Source organism: Leopardus geoffroyi, chromosome D2 (genome assembly GCF_018350155.1).
Source record: "Leopardus geoffroyi isolate Oge1 chromosome D2, O.geoffroyi_Oge1_pat1.0, whole genome shotgun sequence".
NCBI classification, from domain to species: Eukaryota; Metazoa; Chordata; class Mammalia; order Carnivora; family Felidae; genus Leopardus; species Leopardus geoffroyi.
In genome coordinates, this window is record NC_059334.1 from 22,279,511 (window position 1) to 22,295,329 (window position 15,819).

General features: G+C 36.5%; 1 protein-coding gene and 1 long non-coding RNA gene across 39 annotated transcripts in view; one reads left to right on the forward strand and one right to left on the reverse strand.

The window, feature by feature from the left end:
* The window catches only part of ANK3 (ankyrin 3), a 687,904-nt gene that overhangs the window by 16,692 nt on the left and 655,393 nt on the right, over positions 1-15,819 (reverse strand). For 29 of the 38 annotated variants that reach the window (XM_045437484.1, XM_045437490.1, XM_045437496.1 and 26 more), the window contains 5 exons: positions 14,962-15,105; positions 11,417-12,098; positions 9,006-9,384; positions 7,255-7,305; positions 4,855-4,941 (listed from right to left, as the gene is read on the reverse strand). In XM_045437484.1, the coding sequence (XP_045293440.1) occupies positions 4,855-4,941; positions 7,255-7,305; positions 9,006-9,384; positions 11,417-12,098; positions 14,962-15,105 (1,343 nt within the window). The remainder of the gene's footprint in view (positions 1-4,854; positions 4,942-7,254; positions 7,306-9,005; positions 9,385-11,416; positions 12,099-14,961; positions 15,106-15,819) is intronic. The other 9 variants (XM_045437510.1, XM_045437511.1, XM_045437512.1 and 6 more) reach the window with 6 other exon arrangements.
* On the forward strand, positions 2,593-4,315 carry LOC123576552. The gene is made up of 2 exons (XR_006701484.1): positions 2,593-2,783; positions 3,281-4,315. It is a non-coding gene; the product is annotated as an uncharacterized LOC123576552 (long non-coding RNA).

The window sequence follows — 15,819 nt, forward strand, 5'->3', positions numbered from 1 at the left end:
AATGACTTTGTATTCTTCTAGATTATGGGCTCATAGCTCATGACTGGGTAAGACATGGGTTCATTTTCCTCACTGTGGTAGAGAGGGAGGGAGGTGGGATGAAAATAAAACATGATGTTTCTTGCTGCTCATGTTTAGCTCCCTTTGGCTCTTGCTTATGATTTGCTTCAATTAGCACAGTTAAGAGAGGGAAGGGGATTGGAAAAATGTAGAGGGAGGTCTCATGCTTAAATGCACTAAAATCTGCAAAAAGTTTTTTATGGAAGTGTTATTTATATTTCCTGTGGGTGGTTTCATATATTTTGGGAAAAAAAATGAATTTCATTTTATTTTGAAAACAAAGGCATAAAGAAGCAGAAAAGCCAATAATAAGAGGTGATGAAAGATTTCATTACAGTTTAAACATGAAAAAATGAAATGTTTTTGAGCTAACTCTGGGAAATGTCTGGTGTTTTGCATAGTAGGCAATTTGAGGATCCCAGGAAAATCCAGTAAAGTAGAATCCTATTGGATACATTATGAATGGACCCTTTTGTGGGGAAAGATGCCAGTTAACTGTTTGGAAAGGCTCTGACAGAAATGTGAAAGAAGGTATATTTATAAATATAGTGAATAATAGAAGTAAATGGATTTATATTAATAGCCTTAGAAAAAATTAAAGTCCTACTTCTAAATAACAAGCCATAGAAGTTGTTTAGATCTAGTCTGGCATGTAGGCATTTTCATTGTTTCCTACTGAAAACCCATACTGTTTATGTATAGCTAAAGATAAAGATACCTCTCTTAACCATAATTGGCCATTAAATACAGTCAATTAGTGCTTTAATAAGGCCAAAGTAAGTTGTGTTATGATGTAGAAACTCACTAAATTGGGGGAGATTAGTTAGGAATCCATTAGATAAAGAGGGAAGACAGGAGTCAGGAAACATGTTCTTAAAAAAAAAATCATCCATCTTTAATGACAGAAAATAACCTCTAATTAGTTCCTAAAGTTCTAGACAACAATTTGTACCTTTAAGTAGGCAAAATTTCCCCCCTGGTCTTGTTGATGGCATTATTTTTGGCAACACCTCCCCCCCCCCCCCCCCCCACTTTTTCCTTTCCTACTTCAGAGGAAAATCACAGCACATATGGTGTCACAGTATCATCCCCAGTGGCCACCTTAATGTAGACTAGCTGTACTTCCCTTTGGACCTCTGCTAGAGGCACTGCCTTTTATAGCTTTTATTCCTCTGTCCTTGAATAAAAGGAAAGAAAACCAGCACGAAATGTACCAATTTGTCTGATGTATAGAACATTAAAACTTTAGCTTTCTCCCCCAAGTGGAAAGGATACCATGTATGTGACATATATGACTTTGCAAGTTATTAAGCAGTAAGTGATAGTATAACCCATTTTTATATGCTGAGAAACTCAATTCGGGGAATGTGTGTTTACATGTATATAAAGTGCATGCACATTTTATATACATATTAATATATGTACATCAAAATAACCTGAAGCTCGTGAAAAGTGGTTACCTCTGGGAAATGGAAAGAGTAGATCAAACTTTATATACTTTTGAGTTGCTTGATTTGGGGAAAACATATATGTAAACAATTCAGAAGTTAGCAAAAAGTTCAAAAGCAGAAATAAAAATACAGTTGAACTATATAATAAAAATTCAGTTATTTGAAGCCTACCAAGCTTCACAATAGTTTGGCTGCGAATTAAAGTTTTTACCTTTGTAATCACTGTCTTTGCTAAGCGAATAAAATAAACAAGCTCATAGGACTGAGTAATTTACTCAAACTGCTTCGAAGCATTTGAAACAACTGTGATATTATCAAATTATATAGAAATAAATTAATATGCTTATAAAATCTACAAGTCCCCATACAATTGGAAGAGTTTTCTGGACTTATTCCTTAGAGACTTGAATACAGTACATGTAAAAAAAAAAAATTAAAAAAAAAAGAACTTCATAAAAAGTGGATGAACCTGCATATGACATTACAGAGACAAATCATAAAATTATACTTTCACCCCATCAGTTGTACAAATTTTATGGCTAGGAAGACAGATTCACCCACACTTGTAATGGAATCCTGAGCACACCTACTGCTTATGTGGACACTGCATAGCCACAGCTAGTCCTGGGAGAGATGGAACAACCCCACAATAGTTTTCAACTCCGAGATCCTAAATGTTAGAGGGATCACTATGGCAAACAGCATAAATATGCTGGTTCAGCCCAAGGCTGGACAACCTCCATGAAGCAGGCCAAATTCTCAGCATTCCAATCCCGTCAGATAATTTCCAGGAGAGACAGCCCACGGTTGCCCTCTTCCAGGCCGCTGGAAAGGTTTAAGTGGCCAAGTGTCTAATTTGGTCTATAAGAAGCTATTCCTTTTTTATTTATTCTGGAGAACACAGTGTTGTGGAAAAAGCAGGTAGAAGGTGCTGCACTGGAGGGCTCGAGATTAGGTTTGGGGTTGGGGCCTTCCAGAAGTGCTACTGTACTGGAGTGTGATTTGGGCTAAACCAACCACTCTCCAGTCCCTTGGTTTTGTCACCTTGGAAAAGAAGTGATTTTAGTATCAATGATTCCTTTCCATCCTAACATTCTCCTTTCATGTTTTTGATAGAGGCAGTTCCCACATCCCAGTTACCGTATATGACGGCAGTTTCCAGCTTTTATCTCAGAAAGATACCAACAAGAGAAAAGCAACAGAAATGTGATCCTTTCTAACAGCCCTGAAACTCTGAACAGAAAAAGAGTAACCAGAAAGATTCTTATACATGTAATTTATAAAGATTTTTATTATATCTATAGTTTTCAATTATAATTATAGCTATTTTTTTTTTAGGTTTTGGTTTCTCCAAATTTGTTGAGTGACTCTATTGTGTACACAATGCACTCCCCAGTTATAAAACCTATGCTCTGATCATTCCAACTCAACCTCCCTAAAATTAAACTTCAAGAAGTGGGGATTTGAAGAGAACACAGACTCCTCTGTTCTATGAAGCCATCATAGCATAATTTCGTCTTTTAAACTTAAGCCCTTAATAAAAATGTTTATATATCACACACGCTTAATTTTATATTAAGCTCAAATATATAAATAACACACTCTAACAAAATTACTTAAAAGCTAGCTTACTAATGCATATCTAGAATTCTAGACCAAGTGAAATAACCCTCATTGATTTGATGGGTTTTGTGTTTTTATTATTTTGTTTCTGTATTCTTTAGAGTAAAACTTCTTTATCCTCTCTCTCTCTCTCACTTTTGTTGCAGGATTATGTTTATTTTCTTCTGTCCTATATACAGGAGAGTCAACTCATATAATGAGCAGCTTTTAGAAGGAGTGAGGTGGATTTGGAGGTGACACCAGTATGTCATATACTAGCATATAAAGCAAGTTACAAGACAATATGTTTGGTGTGCTTTTTCAGGACATTTCGCTTTAAAATATCATTTCTTGGAGACACTGATTCTGGGAAGAACAAAGCCTGACTGAGCAAAGAGTATGGCTTTAACTCCTTCAGAAAACCTGTATTATTTCTTTCCTCCTAATCCCAGGGAATGTGTGGGAGGTGAATACTTGCAAATATGCTGGATATGCTGGACACCCATAAGTAATTTGGCTTGCCTATATGGAATTTTCAAAGTGATTCGTACTTTTTTTTTTTTTTTTTTTTTGATAGCTATCTATTGAGCTCATGATTGATTTGCGCATAGTTTAAGATTCAGACAAGGACCTATTTTCTTCTCTAATGCTTCCAGAGTCTTAGAAAAACTATACTAGAGCAGATTTGGCAGATTTTGTCCTCTTCTTTCATCTGATCTACATGAAAAATACAAGCAGCAGGATTAAAAAGTTTTAGATACCTAAGCCAACTTCTCTGCTCTCTGCTGGGCCTCCTGACACTTTGGAAAGGGAGGATAAATTTGATAAATGGTTTTCAATACATATTTCCCTTCCTTTCTTTCTCTCCAGAGCTGTCAACCAAGGAGCCTCAAGTTATTTGGACCACCTTCAAAGGGCTGTGTATTGAAAATGGCTTCCTAGTTTCTGTAGTCAATTATTCTAACATCAAGAAATCTCTCTCTAAAGAGAGTAATGAAGACAAGCACAGGCTGTGAAAAGTGTTCTGGACCTTACCATGCATACAGTCAGTGCTTCAAAAGGCCTTTGTGGGGGGAAATGAAGGTTTATTCATAGTGTTCAACTGTGTTGTAGCAGGGGGAGAATGATATTTTTCACTTCCAGTAAAAACTGCTTTGTATATATAAAAATACAGACTGATTTTCTGTATGTTAGTCAAGTCAGCCTTTTTTCAGAAGGTTTTGCCCAATTTTGTTTGTCACATACATCCATGCCAGGCTATTACTCCAAATTCTCAGCCATCGTTTGGTATTAAAGAACTGGTTTTTACTTAAGATCTATCTGTTCAGGCAGTAGGAATTGGAGGCTGAGGAGGGGAGCCTTTTAATTATTTCATTCTCCTTCTTGACCTGACCTCATACCTCACTGTGGCCTCGGAGGTTTCGATTGAACGTTTCATTTGATATAAACCAAGATAAAATCTTTGTTCACATATAACACTTTGAGGGAAAGCAGGATACAAATACCAAGAATTCCCAGACAAAATTACAGCTGTCACATGTCAAACACAGGCCTAGACAGAACACTCACTACCATGCAACACAACCTTTTCCTTATTGCTGGTTGTTCTTACAAGCTTTCAAATATGCAAAGAAACATACACAGAGCCACTTAGTTATCAAGCATGCTAAATTTTCAAGGCCACAAGGAAGGACTTTCTAATCACATAGCGATGTCCCATTACCATCCGGCTACAGGATACCTTTATAATCAAACGCCGGCGAATAACTCGGGTAGTGACTCTCCGTTCTTCCTCTGAGCTCGAATCACTCTCACTGTCTTTCAAGTCCTGATAAATGCATTTTTTAGTATAATAATTTTACCATCACATTTAAAATAAAAGACATTCTGAGAAGGGAAATCAAAAAAGAATTACTTTCACTTGCTGGTTTTCCCTGCTAAGGAAAATCATGATATGTATTTGTGAGAATCTTTAAAAAAGTTTAGATGGAAGAAAATTTTGAGCAGGATTCTAACTGAAATTCCTCTGTATATGTGTGTATATATATGTGTGTGCATATAGTAATGGATATATTTAATTACACTGATCTGTACGTGCATATATATGGTAAAAATCAGTGTAATTAAATAATAAAAATAATAATAGATATTTTGGCATCAGAAACTATATGCTACCAATTATTAGTTTGAAGAAAAATTAATATTCATTTAAACTAGTTTGGGGCGCCTGGGTGGCGCAGTCGGTTAAGCGTCCGACTTCAGCCAGGTCACGATCTCGCGGTCCGTGAGTTCGAGCCCCGCGTCAGGCTCTGGGCTGATGGCTCAGAGCCTGGAGCCTGTTTCCGATTCTGTGTCTCCCTCTCTCTCTGCCCCTCCCCCGTTCATGCTCTGTCTCTCTCTGTCCCCCAAAAAATAAATAAACGTTGAAAAAAATAAATAAATAAAATAAAACTAGTTTGAAATCTATATTCACTTGACCTTTCATTAGAGAGGCATAGTATGTCTAGTTTCAATGAAATTTTGGTCAGATTTGACAACTTTATCAAAAGCTATTTGAAATTTATAAAAAAGTAAGGAATTTACATCAGTATAATTTGCTACATACATTTATAACAGGAATTTTTAGCAGTATAATTGGCACCTAACATGCAACTCGTACTCAGTAAGAGTTTATGCAAATGAATGAAAGAATAATATAAAACATGTGAAAGCTTGGAGTCTTATTTTAAAGAACTGATGTGGAAAAAAAAGGAAAAAAGGGGCACCTGGGTGACTCAGTCAGTTAATAAGTGTACGACTTCAGCTCAGATCATGATCTCATGGTCTGTGAGTTTGAGCCCCACGTCAGGCTCTGTGTCGGCCAGTTCAGAGCCTGGAGCCTGCTTCAGATTGTGTGTCTTCCTCTCTCTCTGCCCCTCCCCGGCTCTGTCTCTCTCTCTCTCTCTCTCTCAAAAATAAATATTAAAAAATAATTTAAAGAATTGATATGAAATTAGGACAGAAAAAACACCTGACAGACAAGAATATGGCATAGACAAGAATACAGTAATTGCACAAATATTAATTTTTAGGCAATGAGAATGAAGAGGAATTACCACATAGTTCATAACTCAAAGGGAAAAATATCTTCAGTTTCTACTGCAATGTCATGGTGAACACTATTTACTGAATGATTTTATTTCAAAATTTAATGGTGGAATTCTGATAATAATTCTGGTATTTTGTTTTCTAAGTTTGCTAGTTACCCTGAATCTAATAGTCTCAGAGATAGAAACTATAGTTAATATCCATTGGAAAAATCAATGGCAGTGTTGGTATCAATCGGGGGGAAAAAAGTAAAATTGTTACAGGAGGTATCAGTGTTAGCTAATGTGATTTATGGAATGTTTCTCAAATAGATAATAAAGTAGGCCATTTTCCACCAAAGGTATAGTTAACAAATATTTTGAAATATTATAGTAATATCAATCTTGACTTTGTAAGAAATTTCATTTGAACAAAATACCCTACTAAATAACATGGTGTCAAAAGGAAAGAGTTTTCAAGTTCCTTATTCCCTGCAAAGATCTACTGGCTGCTAAGTTCCTTATGAAATTTGAAGTTTTTTTGAAAAGGCCGTAAATTCAGAAAACTTAGAAGGATCCAAGTATTGTGAAAGAAGGCCCTGAAATGGCTCAAAGAAGCAGAAAAAGGGAAGGAGTTCCTATTGTGGGAAAAAAAAAAGAATTTCTAATTTGCATTCAGAGATCAGTAGATTAGATGAAGAAGAGGGAAAAATTCAATCAGAATTATTCATAAATAATTACGGATCTTAAACTGGGGAAGATTTTCACTTGGGTAAATTAAAAAGCAGAACATACATTAATGCAAACACTACCAAGCCTGGATGTCAAGTATGTTATAATTGACATAATTATAAAAATAGAAAGGGGCCATTCGGCCTGTGTTTTGTTTCCACATTCTCCCTGCTAATCTGAAGGTGGAGGGTAGAGAGAAGATGGTAGTAGAATCTCGATCAGGATTCCCTTTAAAGAATTCTCTAGAATTGGCAAAGAGGGTAACTAGGAGACCAAACAATTTTCTTAGTACTTCTTGCCATGGGTCACTGCTTTGAAAGAGTTGGAAAGTAGCAGAAGTTTACCTTGTAACAGCAGGCAGTCATCCGTGTAAGAACCGCACCCGGACTTTTGACCTGATTTTTTAGGGGACAAAAAGGGGGCTGTTTTCTGAGATCATACATCAGATGACTTAGTTGGTTGCTAATGCACTATGGTCTAGCCACAAAGGGCACATCCTGAACATTTTTGGATTTCTTGTAAGGTTGGGTTCTTAGGGAATCTACTTAGACCAATCCCAAAAGCACAATCTCATTTATAAGAAACCTTGAAAACATTTTCTAATAGCAATTATGTTCCAGTACTGATGAACTCAACTGAGTTTCCATTCAGGGTTAAGGTTCTCATTTTCAAACCCTCTTTTGCCCTCTCCCTGGTTCCCCAAAGGCCAATGTGTTTGCATGTGTACATATAAGAAGTGTTTATTTACAGGTATATGATCATTTGATTTCAGACCTTTTCTATGGATTTTAATAGGCTTTACAGAATAAACTTTCATAGTTAAGACATCACTATGTTATCACTTCTTTCTCTATTTTGTGGACTCATTTTAAAAGGGAACATCCAAGGTCGCACTGCGTAAATATACTAGAATGAACTGAAAGAAATCAATATTCAAAACCCATTTGTCGGGAAGTGAAAGGAAGGTCTTAGCATTTTACTTCCCCTCACTTTCCCTCCTAACATGCAGGAAAATGGTCAAAAGATAGCCTGCAGAAGGGAAAAGGAAAGGATATGATTAGTTGATAAGCTGATAATTAGCTCCTGAGTGACTGGGAGTTTGCTATTAAAGTTTTTCTAAAGCAGGAGTTAATCATGGACTCAATATTTTACAAAAGACTTTTTTTTGTCCTACCTAAAACACTGCGGTAGATCTTAAGCCAACCTGATGTTTTAGGGAAAACTGTAGGTGCTACTGTTCCAAAGATGCCCATGTCTCAGTCTACGCCCACTGCGCAGTTCAGGAAAAGACACAATAATGGAGAGAGCAAAAAGCAGTAAAAAAAAAAAAAAAGAATGTAGTAAATAGAGCTAATTTTTATTTTCTTATATCCATCTATAATTTCAGTTCTAAAGTTTTTAAGTTTTTAATATCTAAAAATGATAAACCTCAAAGAACGAATAAAAATCTATTAGATGGTACAAGAACACGGAGCACAAAGTGCAAATAATTCTGACAGTAAGGTTCTCAAATTTTTAAAAATGAGTATTAAGATAATCATCAACTTAGATATAAAAATTATTAAAATGAGACCTCTAACTTCCAATTTCTAAATGCTGTCAACCCACCATGGTATATACCCACCTCATTTTAGGCTTGGGCACTATGTTTCTCCAATTTTTAAAACACACTTTTATAGGGTAGAGCTCTTAGATGGGTCACATGCTATAAACTCTTTAAATTATGCAGAACCACCAGAAAAGGTCTGAATAATTATCCCCCTTCCATAAGAAAGAAGACTGGGTTGGGAGTTAGAAAACCTAAATACCAGACCAAATTAACACTGGACCTTAAGCATAACATCTCTGTAGTTCTCCTTCCTCCTGAAAAATAGCTGAATTGATGCTGCTTGCTTTTTCCTTCTCAGTGAATGAAGGTGTAATCCAATAGCATATGTTCCACCTAGCACTTTGTTCACCCCCTCCATTAGTGTTACATTTACAACTGGGTCATCATAAAGAACCTTGGGCTCAATGTTACAAGACTAATCAAACAAAGCAAAGCATCAGGACTTTTGGTTTAAATGACAGTGTACCGGATAACTAGATGGCATACCTTTTGCTCAGACCCACTGGACCCTTCTTCTTCGTGCAGGTTAAGCCTTGGCTTGCCATCTGCAGGGGAAGTCCTACTCATCTTTTTCATACTGACAGGCACACAGGGTTTAGGCTCTTCTATTACAAACTTGCTGGTTTCTTCTAGAGCTTTCTGATAGGCGGCTAGTGATGATGCTGGTTCCTCAACACGACCAGATCCATGGATTTTTGGTTTCAGAGTTTCCTTAGCGCTCTGTTTCCCTATATCATTTTGGGATTCTGGAAAGTAAGATTTTGTCTTTGCTTCTGGAGTGACTTCTGCGTGGCTCCCATTTGCTTCAAATTTTCCAGGTTCTCCTTTGAGATATGAGGTAATGGAATCTCGACACTGATCAGGGCTGCAAAAGAGAAGATGTGGAAATTTACAATGCCAATACATGGCTGAAAGTGGGCTTCAGAAGCTCTAAAGTTTTCACTACCATGTTGTAAAATACTCTTGAAGGCATGAAATAGAAAGACATGAAAAATATGGTCACTGGATTTCAAACTGTGAGGGTCTCATGGGTTTGGGTTTTGGGATGATGAGGTGCTACACAGGGCCCCAGCTCTGCCCCGCCCAACCTGCCTAGCTATGCTGTCCTTGTTTTTGTTTTATTTTGTTTAATTGCACTGCAATAGCTACTTGGATTTGAGATCTCAGGAAGTCACCCTGGGAGGTTCATGGGCATACCTGGAGTTCCAGAACCGCCAATCTAAGGAGGAGGAGATCTCCAAAGGCTTTAATATTGCCAGTGAAAAAACTGCTGGCAGAGAACAAAATGCATTCCTTGAGAGCCCTGACATCCCCAAGAACCCCATGTTCCAGTCTCTGGTTTTCCAATTGTGGGTCTTGCCAGCGTGCCTTTGCAAACCACGATAGCCTTGCTTGGGTCTCATCTTTCTTGGCTCCTGACCTGTGCTGACCCCCACTGGTGAGCAGGGTGTTGTTGCTTACCTGTTGCTTCTAGGTCCTGTGAGGACTATTTTCCTTTTAATGAACTATTACAAATCTTTCTCTTCCAACACTTTCTTTTAAAGTGACTTCTAATTTTTACTGGTATCAGTATGGGTTTTATTTTCTAGCTTGTGCATTGTTTTTAGGGTCTTTGCTTATTATCTACAGAATTTGGAAGGCACTGATTAGCACAATGCAATGTTCTTTATGTATTGTATATGTCTGTGAGTACGTGTGAATTCTTATAAATCAAATTGTGATTATATAAAAAAAACACCTATCCATAGCACACCCTATTCCATATGTATAAGTACAAACAGTCCCAGCACACTGCAAAGATGCTATAACGTAATTGTATCTATTTCCTGTTATGTAACTATAAATTAATGTGACTATATTAGAACACAGACATCAAAACTAGTACTATTTGTTGTCTTTGGTAGGGTGAGCACAGAACTCTTTGGTCTTATTCTTCAAAAAGAACTCTGTAAACTCCTTTTTTGCAAAATGTTACAAGCTCCCTCTTTGGGAATTTTCATTGAGCAAGAAGCTTTACCAGTCATATGAAAATATTAAACATGGTCATGAAATAAATTTAAATTGGATGCAAAAACACCTGAGGTTATCACTAGTTGCCACTGAAGTAAGTTATATTTTAGTCTGATGTATGCATAAATAAAAATAATGCCATCTATTACTGACAGACTATTTGTAGCAGCCATTTGGTAGCCATTCTATAGGCTTCCTTCTTCAATCTGTAAACCTGTGTGAGGAAAGTAGTAGTATTCTTATTTTTAAAGTCAGTTAAAGTGACGTTCTTACAGCTTAGAAATTCATCCAGAGTCACAAAATGCAAACCTAATGCCAGTGGGATTTGAACCAATGTCTGAAGGACACTAGACTCTTACCTTTCTAGAGGAAGTCCAGTATCAAAAAGAACCAGATTCATGATTAGGGAATTATTTCGGTTGTAATCAAATTTCTATCATGGCAATATTATTTGGAGTGAAGAATTACATATGACTTTTAAAGTCTGAAGTCAGGAAATCATAGAAAGGTTTGCATTTCTAAAACACGTGGAGTTTTATTTACCCCATTATTTTGAAAGCATATTAATTACTAGCTTTGTGAAAAAAATCAGACAAGTCACAAACTAGAAAAGAGTAGTCTTCTAAAGTAAACACAGACATCTTTGGCATGCATGTAAAACTTTTTACATTTTGCTTCAGGCTATCAGTAGTTTTAAGAATTAAATTGAGTTTCATGTGAGTTTCCCTCTCCAGATTAGCAGAATGAACCAACCTTTAAAGCAGGTATTATCCCCAAACTGGAAGGGTAATTTAGAAAAAGAGTAAGTGCTAAAAAGTAGGTTTTAAAACAAACTATTAACATGTAATCTGTATTTCACTTTCCTTTTTTCTGAAATGGAGCCATACCTGTCATCCAGTCTTTCTAGTAACCCACCGGTTAGTCTTCGAGCTTGAGCAGGGGGCTCTAGGTTTCCACCTGATGTCTCGTTCTGCCAACCTGCAATTGAAGACATTTCCAGTTCTGCTTGCTGAACACGTTTAAGAATAGCCTGTACTTTTTCTTCTGTCATCTCCTCAGACTCTACGCCTTCTTCAAGTTGAATGTCCTCAAATAGAGATTTGAGTTTTTCTTCCGTCATCTCCTCATCAGGACCAGATTTTCCTTTCTCTTGCTGCTCAGAGCTTACTCTTACTTTACTAGTTTGTTTCAGTGGCTCTGCTGGTTTAACATCTTTTGGGACCCCAGCCATACTTCCGAGGTATTGAGGATACTCACTCAGACACACATTCTCCAACTGGCTCTCATCTACATCCACTGTGCCAGGCATTTCTGTTAAAGGCATTGAGTCTTCGAGTTTGCTGTCTTCTAAGGAAGTGTCTTCTGCAGTTACGACTGGAGGTCCTCCATCTGCTGAATGCTCTACGTTCCCCTGGGAAGGCACTAGCCCATCACTCAGTCTACTGGGGGTTCTAAGGGGAGACTCTATGCTAGAGATATCACTAAAATAATCATCTTGCTGGAAAGGGGTGGGTGGTGTGTAGTGCAACCCTGTGGGAGTTTCCAGTTCCACTTGAAGGGAAGGATAACCTATGGAAGACAGTACATTTGGACTGACTGGAATGAATTAGAGTACATCAAACAAAACACATGGAATGAATTAAATTATATCAGGTATGAAAATGTATGATGAGTTACAGAACAATGTTCATAAATTTATTGGTTTAGTTCAACTAAATGTAACACAATGAAATAAGAGACTAGTGCAAACTATAATAAAACAGAACACTAATTAATTAAGATATAAATGGTTTCTATCAACTTTGATAATTTTAATACAGTAACTTAAATATACAGACTAATTCAATCTAATAAAAAGTTAGCTGTCGTTATATAAAATACATTTATTCCACGGTCAAATTTATTAGCTTTCTACTTTCAGCATGCAAAATCCATATGGTGGTGGACTGCATACAGCAAACCACAATTGTTATAATTAATTACTTATAACTCATTTGAAGAGCTTTACATAGGAGCAATGCTACCCGACTCTCATTCTTTTTCTTTTTTTTCACATGAAATTTACAGCGAAGAAAAATAAATTTAATCTTTGGAAAGAAATTATTATTAGACTTTAGAGCAATAGCACTGGGGAAAAAAAGTCTAAAAAGATGTTAGGAAAAGGATTTGAGAAGCAGATAAAGTAGAAAAGACTCCAAGGAAAGCTTTCAGGTGTCATAATGTGACAGAGATGAAAGACTTGTGGTGCACATGGAGGTCTTAGTGACTGGTGATGCGGACCACTCAGAATCACAACTCAAAGAGAAAAAAGAAATGATACACGACAGAGACAGGAAGAAAGCCATTTGCAAAGAGCTCTCTGAATATTCACAACAACACTGTGAAACACCAGCCTGCTCAGTGGGGAGGTAGGGAGCAGTTCCCTTGTTTTAACCTTCGCTGTGTGGACAAAGGGGACATTTTTCTCCTTCAGCAGAGAAAGAAGTGAACAATGGTCTGGTCATGGTGAGGAAAGGAGGCTTCATAAAAGTTCCACCAAGAGGAGAGACAGGAAAAAAAAGGCAACCAAGCACACTTTCTGAATTAATGGTCTACAAAACTAAAGCCTAATTTTCCCATCAGTCCACGACAAATATCAACTTAGCTTTTGTGGTAAATTCAAATTACTGTAGGTAAGTATAGTCATCTATAAACCAGAATCTTATTGAAAAGTTGGCTGACATTAACTGAGGTTCATAATCTGCACAAGTGAAATTTACTTCATATACACATTCCTAAATTTTCCTATGAATTTTTAAAATAAGAAATATAAAATATTAAGATGTAGCCACAAAAAGCCCTTGGGAATTTATTTCATTCTATTCTGATTTTAAAATGTTACAAATAAATAAAGCTTTCAATTCTATTGACTATTTCCATTATTTTCTGGTTATCCTGCTTGTTCTTTTTTCTTTTTTTCTTTTTTTTTGCTTATTAGTTCTCTTAATTTCTTTTCCCAAAAAATAATATTAAAAGATTCCATAAACTGTAACTTGGCAATAATTCAGAATTTGATATAATGGTCTACCTTTAGTGCAAAGAGATTGGTTACCATTATATGGTCTCACATATAAGACAAGGCCTTGAAGAGAGCTTTTTTCCAAGGTTCTATGGTATGTATGTATGTATGTATTTAAGTAGGCTTCACAGCCAGCATGGAAACCAAGGAGGGGCTCACATTCACAACCCTGAGTTCAAGAGCTGAGCTGAGATCAAGAGTTGGATGCTTAACCAACTGAGCCACCCAGGTGTCCTGCCCCAATTGATGGTATTTATAAGCTTATAAAGAAACCACTTTAGACACTATTGCCCATCGTGTTTATGTTATATGGATAATAAGATATGCTTTAAATTTTCTGTTAGCTTTAACGTTAGTAAACAGAAACTTTTTAAGAATTTGCCATCTTCGCCACATAACATACGTAGAACTAGAAGTTACTGATTCTTGTCAGTCTAACTTTGCCAGTTTAAAAACGGGGAAAAATGCCATAATTTTCAAAACTTGGGATAAAAAAGTATCCCTAGCTCTTCTTCCTTCCTCCACACCATCATCATTTTTTATTCAAAATTCATTATCAGAATACGTTTCCATTTGTAAAGGAAGACAAACACCTTGAAAAACATAGTAAGATATTTGTTATCCTTTACTTAATACTTTGATTAAAAAAGCCCCAATTTACATAGGAAATTGAAGGAAAAATGATAATATTATTATATAAATTAATTTAATGTAAAAAATGAATTATGTTGTTAGTGACATCTGTGCTCATTGAATTAGAAATGACACCGACTTTTATATATCAGGCACGGTTTTTCCAAACAATAAATGGAAGCATATGAAGTTAAAATAATGCTAAATAAGTAAAACATGTTTTTGAGAGATGCATTTGGCTTTTTCAGTAAGCGCTTAAATACTTGGTCCCCAAACAAGATTTCACCATTTTATTTAACAATTTGTGTACTCTATGCTTAAACTTGACCCAGTACCTTGGTTATTTGGTAAAAATAACTCACAATTTGGTCTTACCAATATACTAATAAAAGAGTTCACTAGTTTTTTAGGTAAATATGAAAATGACAACCACAATGCATTCTCTAGATATGAAATTTTCTTCCACTTGGTCATGTAAAAAATTTTCAAATACCAACTATTGAATATCCAACAGTTAACTTATGCTTTTATACCTCATTATGTGTATTTTATGTAACAGACATTTATCAAGTTTGTTCTATCAGAGTGTTTATTTCCAGACTCTGGCAGAGAAGATGCTGTGAAAATGAGAAATGAAGTCAAGCAAATCACAATTTAGTTGGTTTTAAGTGGCTGCCTTGTCCTCCACACTTTCAAAGTTTATCAAAAGATTAAATAAATATGAACGCTAAATTCAATTACCATCAACAGGGTCATGGAAAACATTGTTCTCATCTGCAAAACTCCTGGTGCCTGAAATATTTCCATAATCAAATATCGGTCCTTCTAGCAGAGTCACTATATCTATTCGATTAATTTTTGTCAAGACCGAAGTTAAGGCATCAGCTGAAAAAGGAGAAAAGAGGGTTGAAAACCCAATTAAGTGATTTTCTTCCAGTCACCACAATATCCATACAAAGGCACGGCTTTCTTGACTCGCCTAGAGTTTATTCAGCTCCTCCTGACTGAGCTCTGCCATGTCACCATCCAGAGGGCTCAGAAAGCCCACCATTACAGGGAAGTCATGTTAGGGTCTCAAGAATCACTTTTGAGAAGCTGTGTGTGATGACAGCAACATTCATTCCACTGTAAGATGCCCAGCAGATGGGCCTCAAAATAGCTAAACTCCATTTAGTTACAAGGAGATCTAATAAAATTTTAAACATGTTCCTCTCCTTTCAGCCTGCCAAGATAGATCACCCTCATATTTGACACTGACCATCTTAACGGCTTACTGAGGTCAGGCTGACCCTGGCAAACCCACAATAACTTACTTCCCATTGTTGTGGGTTGGCACTGGCCACGGGACAGCACCACCCCTCCCACCACCCCAGCAAAACTAAACAAAGTCAAACCTAAAAATATTAGAGACTTCTCTGCCAGCACATATGAAGCTGAATAAAATGATTTCATCCTATACCTTCTTCCTTCCTCTCCCCGTGCATCCATCCCCAGCCACAGCAGTAGCCTCAGAGTGCTTCTGACTACTACCCCACAATTTAACAGCTACAATTGTATTTTCATTTTTGATGGTCACAGAGAGAACTAAAGACAAAATGC